General features: G+C 38.0%; 1 protein-coding gene across 1 annotated transcript in view; it reads left to right on the top strand.

Annotated features, from left to right (window-relative positions):
* Window positions 1-23,200, top strand: part of ddx31 (DEAD (Asp-Glu-Ala-Asp) box polypeptide 31) — a 133,189-nt gene that overhangs the window by 90,125 nt on the left and 19,864 nt on the right. The window contains exons 19-20 of the mRNA XM_039764299.1: window positions 4,248-4,359; window positions 5,620-5,806. Coding sequence (XP_039620233.1) covers window positions 4,248-4,359; window positions 5,620-5,806 — 299 coding nt within the window. The remainder of the gene's footprint in view (window positions 1-4,247; window positions 4,360-5,619; window positions 5,807-23,200) is intronic.

Genomic DNA, 23,200 nt, shown 5'->3' with positions numbered 1-23,200 from the left:
GTGTATGAAAGGGCAGTCAAACTTTATAAGTTGTTTTGCATGCATATTAAAAAAGGGTGGCGGGGGGTGTTCAAAAATGGCAACCTTGGGATCTTGTGATTTTACTGTTAATAGGAAACCTTGCAGAGCTTCTCATGCATTAGGACATTTTATAGTCATGACTTTATTTTTTTTTTTTTCTGGAAAAAAAATCATTGCAATGTACAAACAAAATACTAAATATCACTCAAATGTAAAAATAACACTTTAAAAAATACTTGATATTGCATCATTGACATTCTCGTATTTACAGATGCCGGTCATAAAATTAGAATATCATGACAAAGTTGATTTATTTCAGTAATTTCATTGAAAAAGTGAAACTTGTATATTAGATTCATTCATTACACACAGACTGATGTATTTCAAATGTTTATTTCTTTTAATTTTGATGATTATAACTGACAACTAATGAAAGTCCCAAATTCAGTATCTCGGAAAATTAGAATATTGTGAAAAGATTCAATATTGAAGACACCTGTTGCCACACTCTAATCAGCTAATTAACTCAAAACACCTGCAAAAGCCTTTAAATGGTCTCTCAGTCGAGTTCTGTAGGCTACACAATCATGGGAAGGACTGCTGACTTGACAGTTGTCCAAAAGACGACCATTGACACCTTGCACAAGGAGGGCAAGACACAAAAGGTCATTGCTAAAGAGGCTGGCTGTTCACAGAGCTGTGTCCAAGCACATTAATAGAGAGGCGAAGGGAAGGACAAGATGTGGTAGAAAAAAGTGTACAAGCAATAGGGATAACCGCACCCTGGAGAGGATTGTGAAACAAAACTGTGGGGGAGATTCACAAAGAGTGGACTGTAGCTGGAGTCAGTGCTTCAAGAACCTCCACGCACAGACGTATGCAAGACATGGGTTTCAGCTGTCACACTCCTTGTGTCAAACCACTCTTGAACAAGAGACAGCGTCAGAAGCATCTCGCCTGGGCTAAAGACAAAACTGCTGCTGAGTGGTCCAAAGTTATGTTCTCTGATGAAAGTAAATTTTGCATTTCCTTTGGAAATCAAGGTCCCAGAGTCTGGAGGAAGAGAGGAGAGGCACAGAATCCACATTGCTTGAGGTCCAGTGTAAAGTTTCCACACTCAGTGATGGTTTGGGGGTGCCATGTCATCTGCTGGTGTTGGTCCATTGTGTTTTCTGAGGTCCAAGGTCAACGCAGTCGTCTACCAGGAAGTTTTAGAGCACTTCATGCTTCCTGCTGCTGACGAACTTTATGGAGATGCAGATTTCATTTTCCAACACGACCTGGCACCTGCACAAAGTGCCAGAATTACCAGTACCTGGTTTAAGGACCATGGTATCCCTGTTCTTGATTGGCCAGTAAACTCGCCTGACCTTAACCCCATAGAAAATCTATGGGGTATTGTGAAGAGGAAGATGCAATACGCCAGACTCAACAATTCAGAAGAGCTGAAGGCCACTATCAGAGCAACATGGGCTCTCATAACACCTGAGCAGTGCCACAGACTGATCGACTCCATGCCACGCTGCATTGCTGCAGTAATCCAGGCCAAAGAGGCCCCGACTAAATATTGAGTGCTGTACATGCTCATACCTTTCAGTTGGCCAATATTTCTAAAAATCCTTTTTTTGCATTAGTCTTAATTGATATTCTAATTTTCCAAGATGCTGAATTTGGGACTTTCATTAGTTGTCAGTTATAATCATCAAAATTAAAATAAATAAACATTTGAAATACATCAGTCTGTGTGTAATGAATGAATCTAATATACAAGTTTTACTTTTTGAATGGAATTACTGAAATAAATCAACTTTGTCATGATATTCTAATTTTATGACCGGCACCTATATAAATGTAAACAGCAATATTATCACACTGCTGAGTCTTTTGACTTGTGTTATTTTATAAAAGTAATATGATAAGGTATTTGTTTTATTGTAGAAGGATGTTGGGGTGACCTTGTCCTAACTTGGTTATGTAGACCCACAGGTATGTCCTCCAACCCAATTCTAATTCCCTTATCCTTGCACTTACCTGGCCTGAAAGGAGATGTAGCCCACAGCCACAATACTCTTGCACCTGGGAATAATGGATTCATTCTGCTCCCGAAACTGGCTGCTACTGTGCTTCAGTCCTTCTCTTTATTCATTTATACCCCAGGCCACAGGATAGAGCAAATATTAAATGGAAGCAATGATGAGCAGCAGTCATTATAGTCTTTATATACTTAAATATTCCTAATGTGCCAAAAAGCAAATAAAAGTAAATTGGTGTGACAAACTGCCGGTAATTCAACCTGGCGCTTTCAGTAACTATCATACGCCCAATATGTGTGTGGTGTTCAGTCTCCTAAGGTTACATTGTTGTGTGGCTGTGTTCTCCCTGATTCCTGCTTCTCATCTGTCCTAGTTCTTCTCTCTCTTCCTGCTTAAAGCTGACTTTTTAAATCTTGTCAGGGCCAAGGTGAACACTCCTAGACTCTCAGTTCAATGTCATTTTGATAGACCATTTCAGTACAAGGTCTCCTTACACAAAGATAACCAATGGTTTAAGAGTGTCACTTTTTAAGCAAGTGGAAAGTCCAGAAAATTACCATTTTACCATTTAAAATTTCAACCTTTGATATTAGTACTAAGGTGTTGTACCATGTTAGCCATTATGAATTTAGTGAAAGGTCAAGCAAAGTGACACCTTTTATTGGCTAACTAAAAAGATTACAGTATGCAAGCTTTCGAGGTAACTCGGGCCCCTTTACCAGAAGAAGGGGTCTGAGTTGCCTTGAAAGCTTGCATATTGTAATCTTTTTAGTTAGCCAATAAAAGGTGTCATTTTGCTTGACTTTTCACAACCTTTCATATTGATAGATTGCTCTTTTTACAGTGCCAAGTTAAATTGTTGCTAATTTGGCCTGCTGTCCCTACTAGTAATTCCTCTTTTATTGGGTTAGTTAAACTGTTATAGGAATCAGAATTTCTCATTCAAGAAAAGTGAATTTACAATTTAAGCTAATCCTTGTAATCCTTCTTAACACTTCAAAATACAAGAAATATAACATAGTAAAATGAGCATACCTTCCTCTGCGGTATGGTACTTGATGACCATCACATCTTTAATATATTAAACTCTGCCTTGGCATAGAGCACTGAGAAATATATCAGTTTGTGATTAATGTGCCTCTTCAATAATGAAGCTGATCATTAGCTGGGCTTTTTGCATTATGATGACAACTACTCTATGCTGCTGCCAGTCCTAGTGATATTTAATTCTAAGATGCAGCCTCACTATGACAAATCAAAATGGAAATACAGAATTGTAGTACATGGAGTGTGACCTGGTGTCTAAAGAATTAGACCATAATCATCAATGTTAATGGTTTGATTCCCACCACTGACTTAGTAGTTTGCTGCTAAGGATGTTACTTTACCTGGTAGGGCTTCATTTATATATCAAAAAATCTATATAATTTCAAATCACTTTATTTCATCAGCTAAAAAGGTTAAGTCTTTAAATGGTATCATGAAGCATAACATCACAAGGGTGTTTTATAGAACAGAAATGAAGTCAATTCACAGCAACTAGATGCAACATCATTCACATACAACATATGGCACTAGAATTATGAATGAACTGCTAATACATTGGTTTAGTTTGACTTTAATAATTAAATATAATGTAGTGCACATTGATGATTCATTATGCTACAATTACACTCTCTGTGAAAACAATAACCATGTCATGATTTTTTTAATATAAACTGTAAATATACTGGTAATAGTCCTGCTGGTTGGTCCAGCCACCAAGAGAACAGTGGATGAGATTACAATTGTGTCCTCAGATTTAGCTAAACCTAACTGAGCAGCCTTAAAGGAAAGAATCAATGAGGCAGTAAAATCTTTCTTTCTAGGGGACTTCTATGTTTCAAGAGGCATCAGTATTTGGGTAAAAAGCTGCATTTTTGAATGAATGGCAGCCCTTAATTGTGTGGCCTTCAAAAGCATCATCTGTACTGGAAAGCTCTTTTTATTTTCTGCAATATTGAAAGGATTAACCGAGCTGGCCCCTCGGCGGATACTGTTTCATTTTACACTTATTAAAATCTTAAGAATCTACTTTATTATTCGTGTTTGAAACCAGTTCAATTATTTAGATTTGTGTGTCTGTTTCTTTCATCTATTGTACCACCTGCGGCCCCCCTTCTTAACCCCCCCATCCATAATTTTTGATTGAAGAAATCACATGGGGTCACGCAAGGAGAGGTTCGAGTACGGGCCACGGTGCTGCAGACGGAGTTTGAGAATTTCGTCCACTCCAATGAGGAGAACACTCACGAAGCCAAACTAGGTCAGTATCTCTTTATTCTCTAAAATGTACTTTTGAGTCACTGAAGGGCATGTCCACATAAGAAGATGTTAAGCACACTTCAAAAAAAAAAAAAAAATAGGCACGTGACCAAATGGCATTTCCAGTTTGGAAATTGTTTTAGTTGAAAAGAATTTTTACAGATTCTGCCTTTCAATTTTCAATACATATTTAGAGAGAAATATTTCAGCAATATTTTTTCCTTTGAGAATATAAGTTTTACTTTCTTATGGTTTAAGTAAAGCTGGCATACATTACATACAGTAACTAAGGTGGATTATTTCAGCATTCGTCAAATGAATGTTGTTATATGTGTGAAGTTGAAAATAGATATATATTACATTTAGGGCCTCATTTTAATTGCCTTTAAACACTCCATATCTGCATGGGTGTAAGTAATTGTGTTCAAAGCTATGATTCGCTACTGGGCTTGCTAGAGGCCAAAGCCACTATCCAGCTTTGTTTTTTGTTAAAATGTAGACAAGGCATCTGTCTCTTTAAGGGTTATTTAGAAGAGTTTAAGCTGAGTGCCATGAGGATTCATTGGAGTTATTTCCCCTTCTATAGATTTCACTGATTTAAAATGAATACACTTTTTTTTCCCGCCTCTTGCAAACAGAGACTTAACCGAATCCCATGCTGCGGTTCCAGGACTGCCAGTTAAAATCACTCTTTTTATTACAGTTCATAAATGCTTTCTCCCAGAGCGCTCCCTAGAAATTTCACCTAAACTTTGAACAAACAGATTTTAGCCTTCTAGTTTTAACACTTCATCTTATGTGCTTGAAAATAGCACTGTCAGTCATAAAACCAGACAATACAGTCAAAGGAAATACTATATTGCAGTAGGTACATGTAGTAGTCACATGCTAGCTGGAAACCAACAGCAGGATTTCTCATATTAGACATGACTTTCACATGTAACATTTCTCAGATGATGATAATTCTTTTTATAGAGTTACTGTATGTCTTTCAACCAGAAAATCAGTTCAGTTTCTGCACCAGCTGAATTCTGGCAATTGTCCAGAGATCAAGAAGCATAGAACATGGGCAGTGAGATGTAAGATAAATTCTTTATATAAGAGGCACCCATGCAGCTTTGTTAAATGATTCCCAAAATTAATCCAGCAACTTTTTTCTTTTATAGTAAATGTAAAAAAGTTTCAGCATTCAAAAGTTAAAGAAAATTTAGACGTGTTCCTACCCTATTCCTAATACTTTTTTTTTTTTTTTTTAATTCAGCTTTGCAGTCTTTCCTACGTGCCTATGCCACATATCCTGCAACCCTGAAGCACGTTTTTCATATCAAAAAACTGCACCTGGGCCACACAGCAAAGAGTTTTGGACTCCGAGATGCACCACAAAACTTGAGCATAGGCCTTGGGCGCATCCGAGATGGGAAGGCCAAGCAGCAGCAAGAAAGAAAGAGGTAAGGGTGCCATGATGAGTTAAAAAAGTCTTATACTGTATTGCTGCATACTAAATTAAGAGAATTAGTTCAGCTGATGTTCACAATATTGTTTCTACTTTCTTAACAATCATTATATTCTATATGTTCATACTGCTTGTTCAGTAGCCCCATGAGATTTTCTTAACTTTTCTTGGTCTTGCTAATCTATAGAGCTGAAACACATTTTTCTTATGCCATGTACTTTCCACTCCATATATCCAAATCACATTGTTGTGTTTTCTTTATCCCTATAGCAGTTATGCCTCAGTGTGGCCCTTACACTGCCAACCTTTTATTGTAATCTCATACTAATTCCAGTTTTTTTTCTTCTAGTGCCAGAAAATCTCCTTTAGGTTCTCAGAATTGAGGGCATTGCCTGGTCACACAAATCAATTCTCTCAGCTCTGCAGTTTCCTTCCTCTGTGAAACTCTGTACATACAATTGTTAATTCTCATTGCTGTCCTATTCATCTTTCCTTTGTGTTCCATCTTTGCTAGTCATACAGCATATGACTTCTCATACAGGCTGCACAGCCCTTTTCTTTAAGCACTATTGAGGCACCTTTAAATGTTAAAATTGTCCACAGTTGGTAGAGAAATTAACAGACATGTCAAGTCTTCACTTTCATCCACATCAAACATTTATCCCCAGTACCACATCAGAAATTAAAACTGTTCACTTATCAAATAACATGTTTTGTTTTGAAAATGGTCACAATGTTGAAATATAATTAAAGCAAAACGTTGTGCTGCATAGAAGGCTCCAAGGTTGAGGTGGGTCTTGAAATTTCTCCATAAAGAATTAGTAGTAACACTACATTATTGTGGTTGTGCTGTCTTTATGTCTATGCTCTTTATTCACTCTTATTGGATTATGTAAAGCACAAAGATGCTTTTAAAAATAAGTGTGTGTTTTGCATGCACAGATGTAGCAATGACACAGATAAATAGCCATAACGCCTTCTGTGTTCATATGCCCTGTTTATTGATACATCCACACAAGGGAGTCCTACATTTGAGTAATATAGGCATCACTCACATGGAGGGTATGTTGCGTTATTTAAACATTAACAGTGTGATCATCTCAGAAATGTAGAAAATGTAGCAATCACATCCACACAAAGGGGGTCTTCCATTTGAGGAATGCAAGTATGACTCACATAGAATTTAATATTGTGTTATTCAGACATCATCTCATAAATCTAGAAGCCATTTTGTGTTTGAATTGATATGGTAATTATAACAAATGTGTATTGGGTGGCAAGAAGCCAGAACCTGTACAAATGCTTAAGACTGCCATCACGCAAAACCATCCAAAATTAACCCTTAGAATTATTTAGTATCCTTTTTATTGACCTTTTAAACATAGGGAGGGAAAAATGGTATGCGTGTTTCTGACCCTCATTGATTAGTCATGGAGGCATCTGTTATGTTTAATTGATAATGACAAAGCAGCTTAAATATGATGTTACACATTCCCAGTAAAAATAATGTATACTGTTTCATAAATTATTATTTCCCACTAGTTCCCAGGTTCACTTATTTTTATTCCGATTCTTGTTCTTTCATATAAACGAGATCTGTCTATTTTGAGAGCAAAGCATTTGAAGTGAATATTTGAAACTCCCAACACCTTTCTATCAAATGTGTGCCCTTCAGTCAGCAGATTAACAGCCATTCATTTCCACATTTGTCTAGATGCCAGAGCACATTCTATATTTAACCAAGTGGAAGTTCTTGCCAGTGTGTGCCACTTGCCATAACCCTCTAACCCCCTCTGGATGTTCTCCAGCAAACTAATCTCAGAATGAGCTTAAATGATCCTTTGGACTTCTTAGCCATGCAGTAAAGCTTTGGGGGCATTATTTCAGAATAATTAGACTAGATAAAACACAATTTGTTGTCTTACTTAATCAGTGACACACACGAAAAGTTGTTTGTGTTATTAATATGTGCAATAGAGGAAAAACTTTTATTCTGGTATTTTATTAATGACTTCCATTTGGAATATACATATGTTGGAACTGCAGAGTAATGAATTTTGACAAATGCGGTTTTAATGTTCCATATTCATGCTTAAGGTATAGTATTTAAAATTATTATTATTTTTTTGTTGTGTTGAAGGAAGAACCTCAAAAAAGTACTGTTTGATACAAAAACTCCTCCATATGAAAGACTTACCTCTGTTTAGAAAAGTTAACACAATACCGTGCTAAACAAGCGTATGGGGTGAGCTACAAGGCAGTCATATCTCCCAATTTGAAAAGAGATTACTGAGTACATAGAGAATTGCCAAGGTAGGAAAGCACTGCTAACCTACACCCGCCATCTCCATTAGAGTGGCAGAAGGGAGAAGCAGCCAGTTTCAGGCGCTGTAATATGAGACACCTTCAGGTAAAGATGCTTCTGACAGCTGCACAGTTACCGGAGAGTCCCCTTCTTTCCGTAGCTTTGTTCTTCCTTGAATATCTGCCTTCCTTTGGCATAGAAATTACCCAGTGATTAGAATTCAAAACTCCTCCATTCCCAGCTCCTGGTTAGCATGTGCCATTGACAGGCCGTAATTGCAGGGAGTCTGCATTGTGTCATGGCTGAATACCAACAACATGTGAGAGAGCCCTATCTGGCTGCTCACTTTTCTACTTGGTATTAGTTTATCCCTCTTTTCATTTCTCTGTTATCGTAATATCTCCCTGCCTTGCTAAGCTAGCCTCTCCACGACGATTTGCTGTGTTTCTTTTGTCCACCTGTCAGTAAATCTTTTCATTCACCACGCATTAACAGGCAAGGTATCAAGTGTGTTTTTCAGGGTCTTTTGTTTGCCTGCTGAGTGTTTTACTACTCTGTCCCTCTCTCTTTCCACTTGTTCAGTTGTTCATTCCTTTAGTTTGTTTGAATCCTGGGTGTTGTAGTATAAAGCTGTCTTAATGGTTTATTGATCCTCCTGTGTGTATTAGTAAATCAAATTTGCAAACGGATACTTTGTACCTATGTAATAGAAGATATAGCTCCAGAAATGTTAATAATGTTATGTTCGTGTGCACTTTAATGACTACTTAGGTGCATGTGCAGCAAAACCTTAGTTTTGTGTACAAGTGAGTATTGAGATAAGAAGCCCTCATAGCACCCTCTACGCCTAGAAGTGCATCAAATAAACAAGTAATTAATAAAAATGTCACTTGTATTGATTAAGTAATCTACATGGAAGAACACATAAAAGTCAGAACACATAAACAGAACTGAAATCAAACCTTGTTGTCTATCTAGGCTTACCTAAATTCAATGCCAGCCTGTTGGAGTGACTTGCCTTTCAGAAAGTACCACATACAAACTCCCTTCCCCTCTTGTCATTGACTTGCTATACTCTGTCACCAGGTCCTGTCAAATATTTTACTGACATGGTACTTAATGGACCTCAGGCCATTAATTGGCTTTAAGCTATATCCTGGGGACACTTCAACCATGTCTTGGAATTTCTCCCAAGTTAGAGTTGCGCAGTGTTTGCTCCAGGGACACCAGACTAGAATCTCTCTTTAGTAGTTCTTGTGCTCCAGCACTGGTATAAACTGTAGCTCTTCTCCTGTCAGTGTGTTTCCCTTTCTTGCCTGAACAATTTCTGTAAAATGTAACCCCTCCATGTGAAATCTTGGTTAGTGTACTTCCCCAGCTAGGTGGACATGCTTCGTGGTATGTACAGTATGGAGCCTTGTAATGTTTTTAACACTTTCTAAATATGTTGCAGTTAAGTAAAGTACAAAAGAAATGTGTTTATTACTCCGTTTTTAATCTTACTTTATCTGCTTAAAATTAAATATTTAATAGATTAAAAAGGTAAAGATTTTCAAATTTAGTACTGGGTTATCAAAAACTAAAATATGTTAGAATTTGAATTCTTGGGGTATTTTTCAGTTTGTGTTCCCTGAAAATATTTTTTTCTGACTGAACTAACAACCACATCCTTCCACAATCAAACGGATTTCAAAATAGATGGCGATGTAAGAAACAGTCAAATATCAAAGAAAAATATAACACTTGCTTGACTTGGTTTAACATGTTGAGAGAAACAGCTGTTGAGGCAGCTGGAAGACAGCTTGATCACCAGAACAAGAACTGCTGGCCCAGTAGTGAAACCAGGATTACTGTGGAGTCACACCACAACACATCTCAGTCAGAACCAGTAAACCCCAGATTCTATAAAGAATCATAAATCCAAGAATGGCAATCACTTTCTGTTCCCTCCGATCTTTGGAGGGTGAGAGCGTCCTGGAAAAGTTTTAATTTAATTAAATAAATATATTTGTACTAGAATTGACCAATTTATTAAAACTAAAATTGAAATTTAATTGTTGTATCATTTAAGTCCAAAATGTGTTTGAGATAAGTAAAAAAAAAAAATAGCGGAGTGCAAAGGTTTAAATGAAGTAAATTGGAAACAGAAAATTCATAAAATGGTAAATTCAAAATAGTTAATCAAAAATTTCCTTATAAACAACATTTTTGGTAAAGATGGTTTCCTGTCCTTGACTCAGCTCTGCCTAGTATGGAGTAGTTAAAACCTTCACTTTAACGTCACACTAACGACGGACTCTTGAAAAGGCAACATAAAGTTGTCCATGTCCAAATACAGGCTCAGATAAGTAAATCCCTACAGGTTGTGTTGTGTTGTTTGGGTGCCACTTACTGACTGTGGGAAGCCACTGGGTTTGACTCTGATGGCGGCGGATTCGTGTGCTGAAGTGATCATGGTGGCGGATCTTGGCTTGGAGATCTACATAACTAAACAAAGGTTGTATATGTGGTGGTGTTCGCGTTCAAGTGGTGGTTGTATTGTGCACGTTCACATTCGGCCGGCGGTTTTATTGTGCACGGCTTGCTTCTGGCCTCTGGCATCCGTGCATATATACAACCTTCGTTTAGTAATATAGATATTTGCATTATGGTTAACTGCCAGTGGTCAGTTGTGAACCCGTAAAATCTGGCTCTGGAGAGTGTAGTGGCGCCGTTACACAGAAAAGTTTGGGGCTGACAGGGACAGAGTTCAGCTGACATCACCAGGAAGCACTCTGTTCACAGTGTTCAGGACCAATCTCTGCACAGATGAGAAAAGGAGTTCTCCTTTTAGCTTACGTTATAAGCAGACCGCTTCTAAACCAGACATTGCAGGTTCACAGCTGACACCAGGCAGTTCACAACAGTTCAAATATTCGACCTGAGATGCTTTGTGGTGTGAATACACAGCAATACATACATGTTTCTTGTTCCTGCATTCTCAGCTGTTCTGTATTGAGTAGGCTTTCAAAAAATGTCCAAAGGCTGGATGGGAATTCTGGCAGTCAAATGTTATAACAATTTAATAGAAAGAATCAAGTAATATTGTTTTTTATCATCTTTTTTTAAATGCTTAAAAATGAGTCCAATAAAAATATATTCTTTAGCCGTGTCTTAACAGAAACTTTCTAAGAACTTTAGTTAAAAAACATCACTCTCTTTTGCTTTATTAGTTTTCTAGCAGTCTTTTTCTGTCTGGATACTTATATTCGAAAAGGACCATATCTCACTTCTGTAATTTCTTGGTCTGTGTGCTTAAATGTCTCATACTGCATCCCTCATGAGATTTCTCTTGTACATACTAAATGTGTTTTATGTGTACATATTGGCAAGCTAAGTCAGTGTGTAAATATAGCTGTCATGAACAGGAGTCAGAACCATAACAAAAAGGTTCTTACTTTTTTTCCAAAAAATGTCACAAAAGCAGAGTTGGGAAACAAGCAATCTTTATAAATGAAATAATTACTGAAAAAGAGAAAAAAATAACAAAAATGCTCAAAAGATCAAGTTGGATGTGCCTAAAAGGCAATCCAAAATAAATAAGTCCGTGCACAAAAGCCAAAGACAGAGCAGAATTAATTAGAAAACTATTAAGTATAAATGAATAGTAACACTCACACAAGACTCCTAACACACTCAGTGCACCACTACCTGAGATCCTCTTAAGTCAAAGTGGCCCAGCCTCTTATGGTGCTACCCACAAAGCACAAGGGACGCAAGAGACAATGCATCACACATAGATACTAAATAAAACATAAACATAACTATATTAATGTAAAATTATACAAACATATGACAGATATTTTAAAATAAAAAAGACAACATAAACCTAAGTTATACAAAAAACCCTGCCTAAGATATAACAATGACAAAATCAAAAATATGGGTCTGCAGTGCAGATCACAATGACATATTGATTACTGATGTTTATTGTTTGCTACAGTATGAAGCACTTTGGGCAGCTGTTGCAACTGCAGGTATCTCCCTATAAGATCTGCATTTTGGGATGGTGCTGTCAGGCTTCTCCATGAAATAAATTGATTTTGGATCATTTTGAACATTTTGTAGAGCATCAGTCTTTGTTTATGTGGGGTCTAATTTTTTCTAGTTGTTACTTTTGTGCATGAGTGAATTGGCAGTATATTGATATTTAACAATATTTCATCATATTTAAAAGGGAGGGTCTTCATTAACCTCTTAACTATTCTATTCATATGTCCCACAATCTATGTGTTTTGTGTTCAAACCTGTGCCACCCATAAAATGGACTGCCATTAACAATTTCTTTTTTTAAACTAAAGGCATGTTTATTGGTTACAGGTGCTGCCCTCACCGGTTTTTCTTTGCACATTTTCTCAAGTACTTCCAAGCTACTTGGATTCACTGTTGAGAGCGGTTTTTAAGTCAGTAATCCAAGCATGTTTACATTATTTTAGTCATTGCACTGTAGCTTTGGTCTTGTGCTTCATGTACCATTGAAAGGTGAATTCTCATACCAATCCTTTACCAGAGTGCAGCAGGTTGTCATTGTTAGCGTTACAGGTACTTTGGTTTATTCCACTTCCCACCCTCAATGTTGCCAAGCCTTGTAGTCCCTGCTGATGAGAAGCATCCCCCTAGGCTAATGCTGCCTCTGCCAGGTCTGATGGGACTCTTTTGGGTCGTTGCTAGGCATCACACCTTTTGCTTTCAAAGTGAACACTTCAGTTTTGTCTTGCCTGACAAAGAAGTATTTTTTGATTAATTTTACAATATTGTATACTTGTAAATGCTTTCCTTAAAACTTTATCTTTAAAATGACTTTTGGAGAAAGAATATGATATTCATGATTGATGCCATATATAGTTGTAGTTTGATCATACATTCATACATTGATATTGATCTTTTAATCATGTTGGCATTCCAACATTACTTGTAAACTCGGACAGTGTGAAAGCACCAACCCAGAGATGTGCTAACCTGAGCTGAAGTTAGCTTGTTTCACTATGGGTCTGCTTATACAGGTGTGTGGTATTAAGTGGAAACTCTTAAAATTTTGCTATCATTTTTTTTTTTTTTTTACTATTCCTTTTTGATGCTGGCAGCATACACTGATGGCACATTGCCGCACCCACTGCATGATGAACCCCCTGGATTGGGACCCGAGTGCAGCAGGCGACACCTCTAGCCTTAACTATATTAGACCAGAATACACAAATCTGAATTGCACATATGATTTTCATCTAGCATGGATGTGTATGACACCACATCTTTCTATTCTTTGATTAATAATATTAAGGAATGACAATTTCTTGTTACAGCTAATTATTAGTCTACATTTTTTTTTTTTACAGTTTTTAATCCATGTCACTGCTAGGTACCTTTGTGACTATTTCAAAAGATTTTAGCAAGTTTTAGCCTTGTTACCAAGTGACACTAAATGAGTAAGAAATGCACAGTATGTATTCAGTTTTATGCGTATGTTTGGCTGAGGTTTCGTTACCTGGTTATAGGTATTGTAAATGAAAAAAATGCGATACAGAGTTCCACTCTGCAATACATATAAGTCTGGAAAAGAATTGATATTTTACAATGACAGTGAAACCAAAATGTATTTATACAAAAAAATCACTGATGCATTTGCATTGTGTTCTTCATTCGTTCATAATAAAGCTAACCAACTCCTTTAAAATTAAATATCAAAACTTCATACTACATTCAGGTCTCAGGACCTGGCCAGCAATCAGAGTATAGTACTTGTATAAAAGATACAATGGCTTTCCTCATTTGTTCTTGTTTCTGTGTGCTACCTTATTTTAGAATGTACAGGTACTGTGTATGAAAAAGTAAGTGCACCCAATGAATTGTTTGTCTTCTTTAACGTATTTGAATATAGAAAGATTTGAACTTCATTTAAACTATATCTGTAGATAAAGCTGATATATTAAAACAAACATCAGGCAACATTTCAATTCTGTAGTTCATTGTATAATGTGAATTAACGTAAATGCATATTTTGCATGTGGAAAAAGTAAGTGTACCCTTTCATTTATCGCTTTCTCAGATACCTAAAATTAGAATCGAGTGCAGATCATCAGAGCATCTTTTCTAAACCGGTCTTATTTAAAGCTCAGACATTTAGTTTGGTTTGCTCTTTTTTTGGGGAAAGAGTTTATCACCATGCCTAGATCTAAAAAGCTTTGTGAATCCTTCAGAAGGAAGGTTATTGATGCCTATCAGTGTGGGAAGGATTTAAAAAGATCTTCAAACAGATTGGAAGTCTACCATGCCACTGTCTGTAAAATTGTGTACAAGTGGCGCAGATTTCAAACAACTGCCAACTTGTCCAGTTCAGCCCAAAAGGATGAAATATGGTAAAAAATGACTCTAAGAACCCCTGAATTTCATTACAGGACCTGCAGATACTTCTTGCCACTGTTGCTATCAAAGTTCATGAGTCCACCATTAGATAGAGACTATAAAAATTACATCTACATGAGAGTTGTGCCAGGAGGAAACCTGTGCTGTCCCCAAAAAGTATCAGGGAAAGACTAAAGTTTGTCCATGAAAACACTGAGGTAAAGACCAGGACGTCTGAAACAAAGTGCTCTGGACAGATGATATAAAGATTTGAGTTATCTGGTCTCAGCCCCAGAAGACATGTTTGGCAATATATATCCCCAAGGCAGCTTTTGACCAGACCAACCTAATAGCAGTTGGAAACCCTGGTGGTTGGACTGTTATGGCTTGGTGCTGCTTTACTGCATTGGGCCTAAGCAGCTCAGCTCCATTAAATCCACTGTGAATTCTTCATAGCAACAAGGATGGCTTAAGGATAATGTCAAACTGTCTGTCAAAAGATTGAAGCTTTACCAAAAGTGAACCTCCAAACAAGTCAATGACCCTAACAAAACAGTAAATAAATAAAAGAATGGCTAAAGAGAAAGAAATCGAGGATTCTGGAACGGCCAAGCCAAAGCCTGTATCTCAGATGTTGTGAGTGGATTTGAAATGGGCCGTGCAGGCAAAACACCCCTCAAGACATCACACAGCTGAAAGAATTCTGCATAGAGGAGTGGGAAAAATGTTTCCCTGGTCAATGTCAGAGACTGCTATACAGTGATAGGAAACGCTGACTTGAGGCAACAATATCAGCTATTAGAGTCAAGGTTGAACTGACGGAAATGGTGTATCAGTTTATTTTTTTAATGAATAAATTAATGCAAAGTCATATTTTTAATTGTTTTCCTTTTAATTACAGTATCTTTATCTATAGGTCCTGTTTCTAATAGTTAACTTGAGCAGTGTTGCACATTATAAAGACAGTATGTCCATATAGATCTAGCAATGAATCCTCCACTTATAAGAGTAACTGTCATATTAATTTGAACAATGATTACCCCTTAGGAAGTTTTCTTCATAAGTAAAGCAGAATGTTACTTTACTTTAAAATTTTATTTTGAAATTTTTGAGTACATTTGTTAACAAAGACAAAGTTGTACGCTGAGCAGCCGGTTAGGCACACTATCAGGAAGTAAAGATTTCACGAGCACTGTTCAAATATCAAAGGCAAAATGAGAGGTGTGAACACCGAGAGGTGTACAATTCCAGATATAAGAAAACAAAGCTCAAGTCAAAGCAAGTTTGCTTGCCAGTTAACTTCCTTTTATACTCCTGTCAGTTCGAAAATGGAAGTTATGTGGTAGCCATCTGTTCCCTAGCAACAAAATGCTCAGGGGAACTGGGGTATGACATCTGGACTCCAAGGCATCTTAAGTAATTTTGCGTGTTTTTATATCCTTTTCCTGGTCTGTGACTTTCTGTAAATTTCTTCATTAACCAACAGCAGAATGTTACAGAGACAAAAATTTAACTCAGTAGTTGAATTAAGTTAAGCTAAAGAATTTTCATCTTTGTTAAGATAATTTTGTGTGTCTTATTTAATGATTTAAAGGCAAGGGGTGATATTAAGCCTTAGGTACTACTTCGTATTGATAGTTGACCCATGTCACCCACAAGAACATTAAATCTAAGCAGGTATTTTAAATTCAAATTTAACCATCAGTTTGATAATTTTTGGAGCCTGGGCTGAACTTCATTAAACTCTTTTCATACTATTGTTAAAACTACATTCAGCTTTCTGATATTCTTTCATTTGCTAAGCCTCAACTTTGAAATGACAGTGCTCTTAAAATTTTAGAGTATTTTCACAAATACGTTTATTCTTTTAAGATTTTTACAAATTTAATTTTATTATTTAGTTGGTGCAGTGTAGTCTATTTCAATGTAATGCATAGCATTGTTGCCTTGAGTTCGTTGACAATTATGTGACTTTCACGTTCTGTTTGTATGCAGTATGAAAGAAATTGTGTTAAGCTGATGACGCGTTATGCAACTTCAAGTCATTGGGTATGTCAGACTTGCCGATGGCAGTTGCTGATCTAGTTGTCGGACCATGTCAGTTTAAATTACTGGAGATATCAGATTTTGTGAATGCATGCTGCCCTTCCAGCACAGTCACGCTTACTCCATTTTGTGACAGCCCAATAGCATACTGCCTGACAGAGCTGGTGCTGTTTGAAGGGTTTGCCACAATCAGTCGTTTTTTTTTTGTTGTTTCTTTTTTTGCATTCCATTGTGTTACATAAAACATAAGACAGGCAAGCTTCTCTTTAGTTTGTGAAGTTCAAAACACCCACCTTCCATATTCCTTGTTGCTGCATTATATTTATTGTACCTCCGGAGGAGTATTCATTGATTGTCATCTCTCATGCACATATAGCCCGCTTCTACAACTTAAGACAAAATCAAATTTTGTCGGAGAAAATCGTGGACTAGTTTGAGTGAGTCACTGGGTGTGACATATTAGGCGACTAATGGTCACAAGAGCTTGCTGCCAGCTGCTTCCCATCTTGCTAAAGTTAAATAAATTAAGTTTACACCTGAAAATTGCTGGAAAGTCATCAAATGTGATGTAGCCTTTAGCAGAAGGTGTCACTTTGACTTAAGCATCTCAGCTTGTGACATTGTTTTCTCTTGACCTGTAAACAATACCACACCCTGCTGAATTTTGGATAGTCCTTTTGTCATCTGCTACTCTGCTGATATCTGAACATTGTAACTAAGATGTAGTCCTTGTGAAACATCTCTGAATCTAGTCACATGCTCCATAGTGCTGGACAATCTCAGGAATCTTGAATTATATACAAATCAAGTGTAAGTGTGCGTGAAGAGCCCAACCTGAAGGGCCGCTTATTCCCATTAATGAAAGACATGGCAGCTTCTGGATGTACATCTGTGAGAATCTGTGCTCTTCTTTTTGATAGATTTTTTTTTTATCGTTATAAAGTTTCAGTTTGAAAATGTGTTTTTTGTCCTCTTACTTCATTACATTTTTTTAAAATCCTGTCTCTACCTAACATGTTGCTCTGGGCAATTCACTTTGCGTTTTTTTTTTTCTTTTGATACTTTTCAAAGTTATTTCTTTTACATTGGACAGTTTTTTGACCATTGCCTATTTGGGTCAGTTTTATTTCAGCAGTTTATTTTATTTGGATCTTTTATAGGATTAAGTAATGAATGCAGCTTGAACCATTGGTGTGTGAGAAAATCCAGGCACCAGTTATGATGATCAGAATGCAAATGTGCTGCATTTGGCATCCTATACTCTCCTTTCTTTTGCTAGTTGCATAGATTATCCTTTTTTGTTTGTTTGTTTAATTTTTGGGATGTGGTCCAAGCAAAGCAGAGCTGGAAAGTTCCTCTTTTAAGCTTTGAAAAAACTAGAGTTCAAATCCACATAAGACTCTGGATTATGAGGTATGGTGGTCTGCAGCCCTGCTCACATACAGCCTACTTTATTTGAAACCTCCTGCTGTAATCCTGACTCAGTGGGCTCCCTCACGTTCGGCCCAAGGTGCCATCATTATGGATCTGGCCATTGTGGCCTGTCTCTGCCATGCCACAGCCCAGGCCTAGAGTGGCAGTGTGCCATTGACTGAAAGAGCTCATTGACTGAGCCAGCATGCCTAAAAGGTCAAGGTTATAGCTTGTTGGCAAAGCTACTGAGTGAAACCTGTCACCCTGTGTCTCCACTGGGGAGATTTAGTGACTGATGAGAAGAAAGGGGCGGACTGTGAAGCATAACGGTATCTGCCTGATGCATGCGGGGCTGGAATGCCAACAGCTTCTTATCAAAATTAGCTTCGAATTGTTTTATATAAATATGAAAAAAAAAATTATAACACTTGACTTACATAATAAAATCCAAGGTTATGGTGTCCACCACCTTTCTTTGTTGGATAAGCCTTAATACTGAACATTAGGGATTTACAAATTAGTAGTTTTACCATGAAATCATGATGCTAAACTATAGGTTCCTGCTTAAATAAATAGTAAACCTCTAAATCTCGCAGAATAGCACAGAATATACAGAAGACAGGAGAATCCTAACTTGTTTATTTTATCATTAACAGAAAAATCCTAACTTGTTTATTGTAGTTTTGGTGTCATTTTATTAATCCCACTATAGTTAACTTTTATTTTATTGGCACAGGAACTGATGTTTTACAAAATAATGGGATGCTTATTCCTAAACTTGGAATTTCCTAAGACAATTGGCCTTGGTTATAATAGCATTGGTTAATTGGATGTATCAGAAGTACTATGTAACTAACTTTTGTACGTATGAAATTTTTATTGGTTTTACCAGGGGTTAATATTTTTGTTCACGTGTTACATACAATTGTCCTGGAGTAAAACATCCTGCCATAAGATCAATTCTTGCTTTTCCTAGTGACTGACTCTGGCTTTTGTTAATAAGACCAATATTGGAAAACATAATTTTACAGGAAACTGTATTGTTTTGAATTCAGACAGGTAATTAATATGGAATGATGGGAATTTGGGGCATAAATATTGTTTCACCCTGTATCACATCCTGTAAAAATGGTGGCTTCCATCAGATTTCAATGTAATTATTTTTACCATTACATGATCTTGAAGGGTTTAGATCAAAAGCAGTGCACACTATTTGGTGGTTTACTTTTAACTTATGAAATTCAGCATTGACATTTACAGGCTGCACATTTATGTGGCCTATGCAGTGTTAAGCATTGTACAGAAAAGAACAGATGAAAGAAATAATGTTGTGAAATATGTACAATGTCCACCTCCTCAGTGTTCTGTCGATGAGGGACCCCTTTACTGAGCCGCTGAAGTGTTTAAACTGGACCAAGGTGTGCCATCATTCCTGGCCTGTGTTGTACCCAAAGGTCTTGAAGTGGGCCAATACACTGTACCTCCACTTCCCTGTTTCAGCTTTGTGAACGAGAGTATAGAAGCACATCTCGGTCTGACCTCCAAGGGGACACTTCAGATTTCCGCAATACAGCATGTTCTGCATCACCATGGGCCGCCTATCCCGCAAGCCATTCTTCTAAGCATATGTATATTAGTGCAATTGGCAATCCAAGGGGGACAACATCGCCTCTTTCTGTCAAATTGGTATTTATTGTTTACCACATTACGAGGATTTAGTAAGAAGAATAAGTAGAATCCGATAGAATAAGGAATGTTGCGTATACACAACAAAATTTGCTAAGCATTTTTTCTTTGAGCTTCACCAAATTTGCGTCCTTCCACTTAACTTCTGGTAGTGGCCTTAATTTGCATATGTGGCAGCTTCAGTACTCTGAACTGTTGTTTTGTATTGTGTTTGGTTACCCCTGAGTAATGATATATTGAAATGTCCTTTCTTAGTGGATACCTTGTGCGGTTGATGTAGCATTTGTATCTAAGGGGGAAATACAGTTCTTTTGGTACATACATACATGTATGAGATAGAGACTGTAGGTTTGTACTTAAGTTGAATTTGTATGTAAGTCGGAACAGGTACATTATTTTAATAAATGCTATTGTTGACTGACTGTAACCAAGTGCTCTGCCAGGGAATGATGGAGTTTCACTTCTCTCTGACCTTTTTATTATTTCTACTTTATTTTCCATGGTGGTGGTTTTTCTCTTCTTTACTGTATCACCAGCACTTGCATCAGATTTGTGTTTCAGAGACATTCTTGATGGTTGAAGACAAGAGGTTTAGATGAGCTCTTCTACACAGCACTGTACACGCTATCACAGCAGGAAGGCACCCGTCGTCAACCCGTCTGATGTACTGACAAGAGACAACTTCCTGCTATGTGCAGGCGAGGGGAGGTTCACTACCCGCCCACCACACAGTCACCTCCACTACAGTATGCTGCCTGCAGCGTCTGCCGACCAAGAACGAACACGGTGTGGCCAAAGGTTGGTAGTGAACCACCCACCACCGACCCCATTCAACAGGCAGCCACCCTACAATGCAACCCCCCGCTGCCCTGTTCACCCTCAATGGCCTCCGTTCAGCCACAACTGGGTCACCACTTGCAGCATTACCAGTCACCCACCGAGAACGAACGGGGCAGCCGTGTGTGGTGGGCGGGCAGTGAAATGCCCCCCTCCGCTCCATCCAGCCTGTGTCCAGTCAGTAGCAGTAGCTGTGGCGGCATAGTGGGCGTGCAGCAAACTGCCCCATCAATCCTCCGTCCTGCACATGAGCGATAGCTGTTGCCCCGGTGACTATGGACCACGGGTCACCACTTGCCGCTGGGAGCTGCCCGATGGACACTACACTTTGTGAGCAGCGAAATCATCCCCCTCCAGCCGCCATCCACCATCTATCCACCGCTTGCAGCATCCCCAGGCCAAAGATGACAGAGCGGCAGTTACTGAGGTGCATGCATCGCACCTGTGGTCCCGTTCGTAAGTCATTGCTCGGATATCCGTAACCTGGAGACTACCTGTGTATGTATTCAAGTTTACCGAAATGGCCAAATATTTTACACCTTTGGACAACCGCCAATGCCTCTTAAACATCTCAGATTCACAGGTGACGATTTGAGTAGTGGACACTTTGATGTTTATGAATGTTTAAACTCTCGAAAGCTGGATGCAAAGTTATCGATGAAACCGGTTGTATGCTTACAACGCTTGACAGATGCCGAATGTCACTTCAACACAACAAGTCCTGCAAATACTAACGTAATTGAAACAAACCATGAAAGTCAAACCAATTATGACAGCAGCAATCTCTGCTACTTAACTGACCAGATCAATAGCCCACAAGTATCATTGACTTGATGCTATACAGTACTCTGATTAAAAAGTGTTCCTTTAATTTTTTGAGCAGTGTATATTTATATATATATATATATATATATATATACATACAGTGGTGTGAAAAACTATTTGCCCCCTTCCTGATTTCTTATTCTTTTGCATGTTTGTCACACAAAATGTTTCTGATCATCAAACACATTTAACCATTAGTCAAATAAAACACAAGTAAACACAAAATGCAGTTTTTAAATGATGGTTTTATTATTTAGGAGAAAAAATCCAAACCTACATGGCCCTGTGTGAAAAAGTAATTGCCCCTTGTTAAAAATAACCTAACTGTGGTGTGTCACACCTGAGTTTAATTTCCGTAGCCACCCCCAAGCCTGATTACTGCCACACCTGTTTCAATCAAGAAATCACTTAAATAGGAGCTGCCTGACACAGAGAAGTAGACCAAAAGCACCTCAAAAGCTAGACATCATGCCAAGATCCAAAGAAATTCAGGAACAAATGAGAACAGAAGTAATTGAGATCTATCAGTCTGGTAAAGGTTATAAAGCCATTTCTAAAGCTTTGGGACTCCAGCGAACCACAGTGAGAGCCATTATCCACAAATGGCAAAAACATGGAACAGTGGTGAACCTTCCCAGGAGTGGCCGGCCACCAAAATTACCCCAAGAGCGCAGAGACGACTCATCCGAGAGGTCACAAAGACCCCAGGACAACGTCTAAAGAACTGCAGGCCTCACTTGCCTCAATTAAGGTCAGTGTTCACGACTCCACCATAAGAAAGAGACTGGGCAAAACGGCCTGCATGGCAGATTTCCAAGACGCAAACCACTGTTAAGCAAAAAGAACATTAGGGCTCGTCTCAATTTTGCTAAGAAACATCTCAATGATTGCCAAGACTTTTGGGAAAATACCTTGTGGACTGATGAGACAAAAGTTGAACTTTTGGAAGGCAAATGTCCCGTTACATCTGGCGAAAAGGAACACAGCATTTCAGAAAAAGAACATCATACCAACAGTAAAATATGGTGGTGGTAGTGTGATGGTCTGGGGTTGTTTTGCTGCTTCAGGATCTGGAAGGCTTGCTGTGATAGATGGAACCATGAATTCTACTGTCTACCAAAAATCCTGAAGGAGAATGTCCGGCCATCTGTTCGTCAACTCAAGCTGAAGCGATCTTGGGTGCTGCAACAGGCCAATGACCCAAAACACACCAGCAAATCCACCTCTGAATGGCTGAAGAAAAACAAAATGAAGACTTTGGAGTGGCCTAGTCAAAGTCCTGACCTGAATCCAATTGAGATGCTATGGCATGACCTTAAAAAGGCGGTTCATGCTAGAAAACCCTCAAATAAAGCTGAATTACAACAATTCTGCAAAGATGAGTGGGCCAAAATTCCTCCAGAGCGCTGTAAAAGACTCATTGCAAGTTATCGCAAACGCTTGATTGCAGTTATTGCTGCTAAGGGTGGCCCAACCAGTTATTAGGTTCAGGGGCAATTACTTTTTCACACAGGGCCATGTAGGTTTGGATTTTATTTCTCTCTAAATAATAAAACCATCATTTAAAAATTGCATTTTGTGTTTACTTGTGTTATATTTGACTAATGGTTAAATGTGTTTGATGATCAGAAACATTTTGTGTGATAAACATGCAAAAGAATAAGAAATCAGGAAGGGGGCAAATAGTTTTTCACACCACTGTGTGTGTATATATATATATATATATATATATATATATGGGTTGCTAGGGAGCTATTCTTGAAACCTCATTTGATGGTTCTCTAGGGCACACCATCAGTGATGTTACCTGGGATCACTGGGTGTCTTTCATACATCATACATCCTCTCTCAGGTGACCAATCTGAGAGTGATCAGTTCCCGGCCTGTGCCCTAGCAGGA

The sequence above is a fragment of the Polypterus senegalus genome, chromosome 9 (assembly GCF_016835505.1).
Source record: "Polypterus senegalus isolate Bchr_013 chromosome 9, ASM1683550v1, whole genome shotgun sequence".
In the NCBI taxonomy this organism is placed as follows: Eukaryota; Metazoa; Chordata; class Cladistia; order Polypteriformes; family Polypteridae; genus Polypterus; species Polypterus senegalus.
Note: the sequence above shows the minus strand (reverse complement) of the source record. Positions and strands in the feature narration are given on the sequence as shown.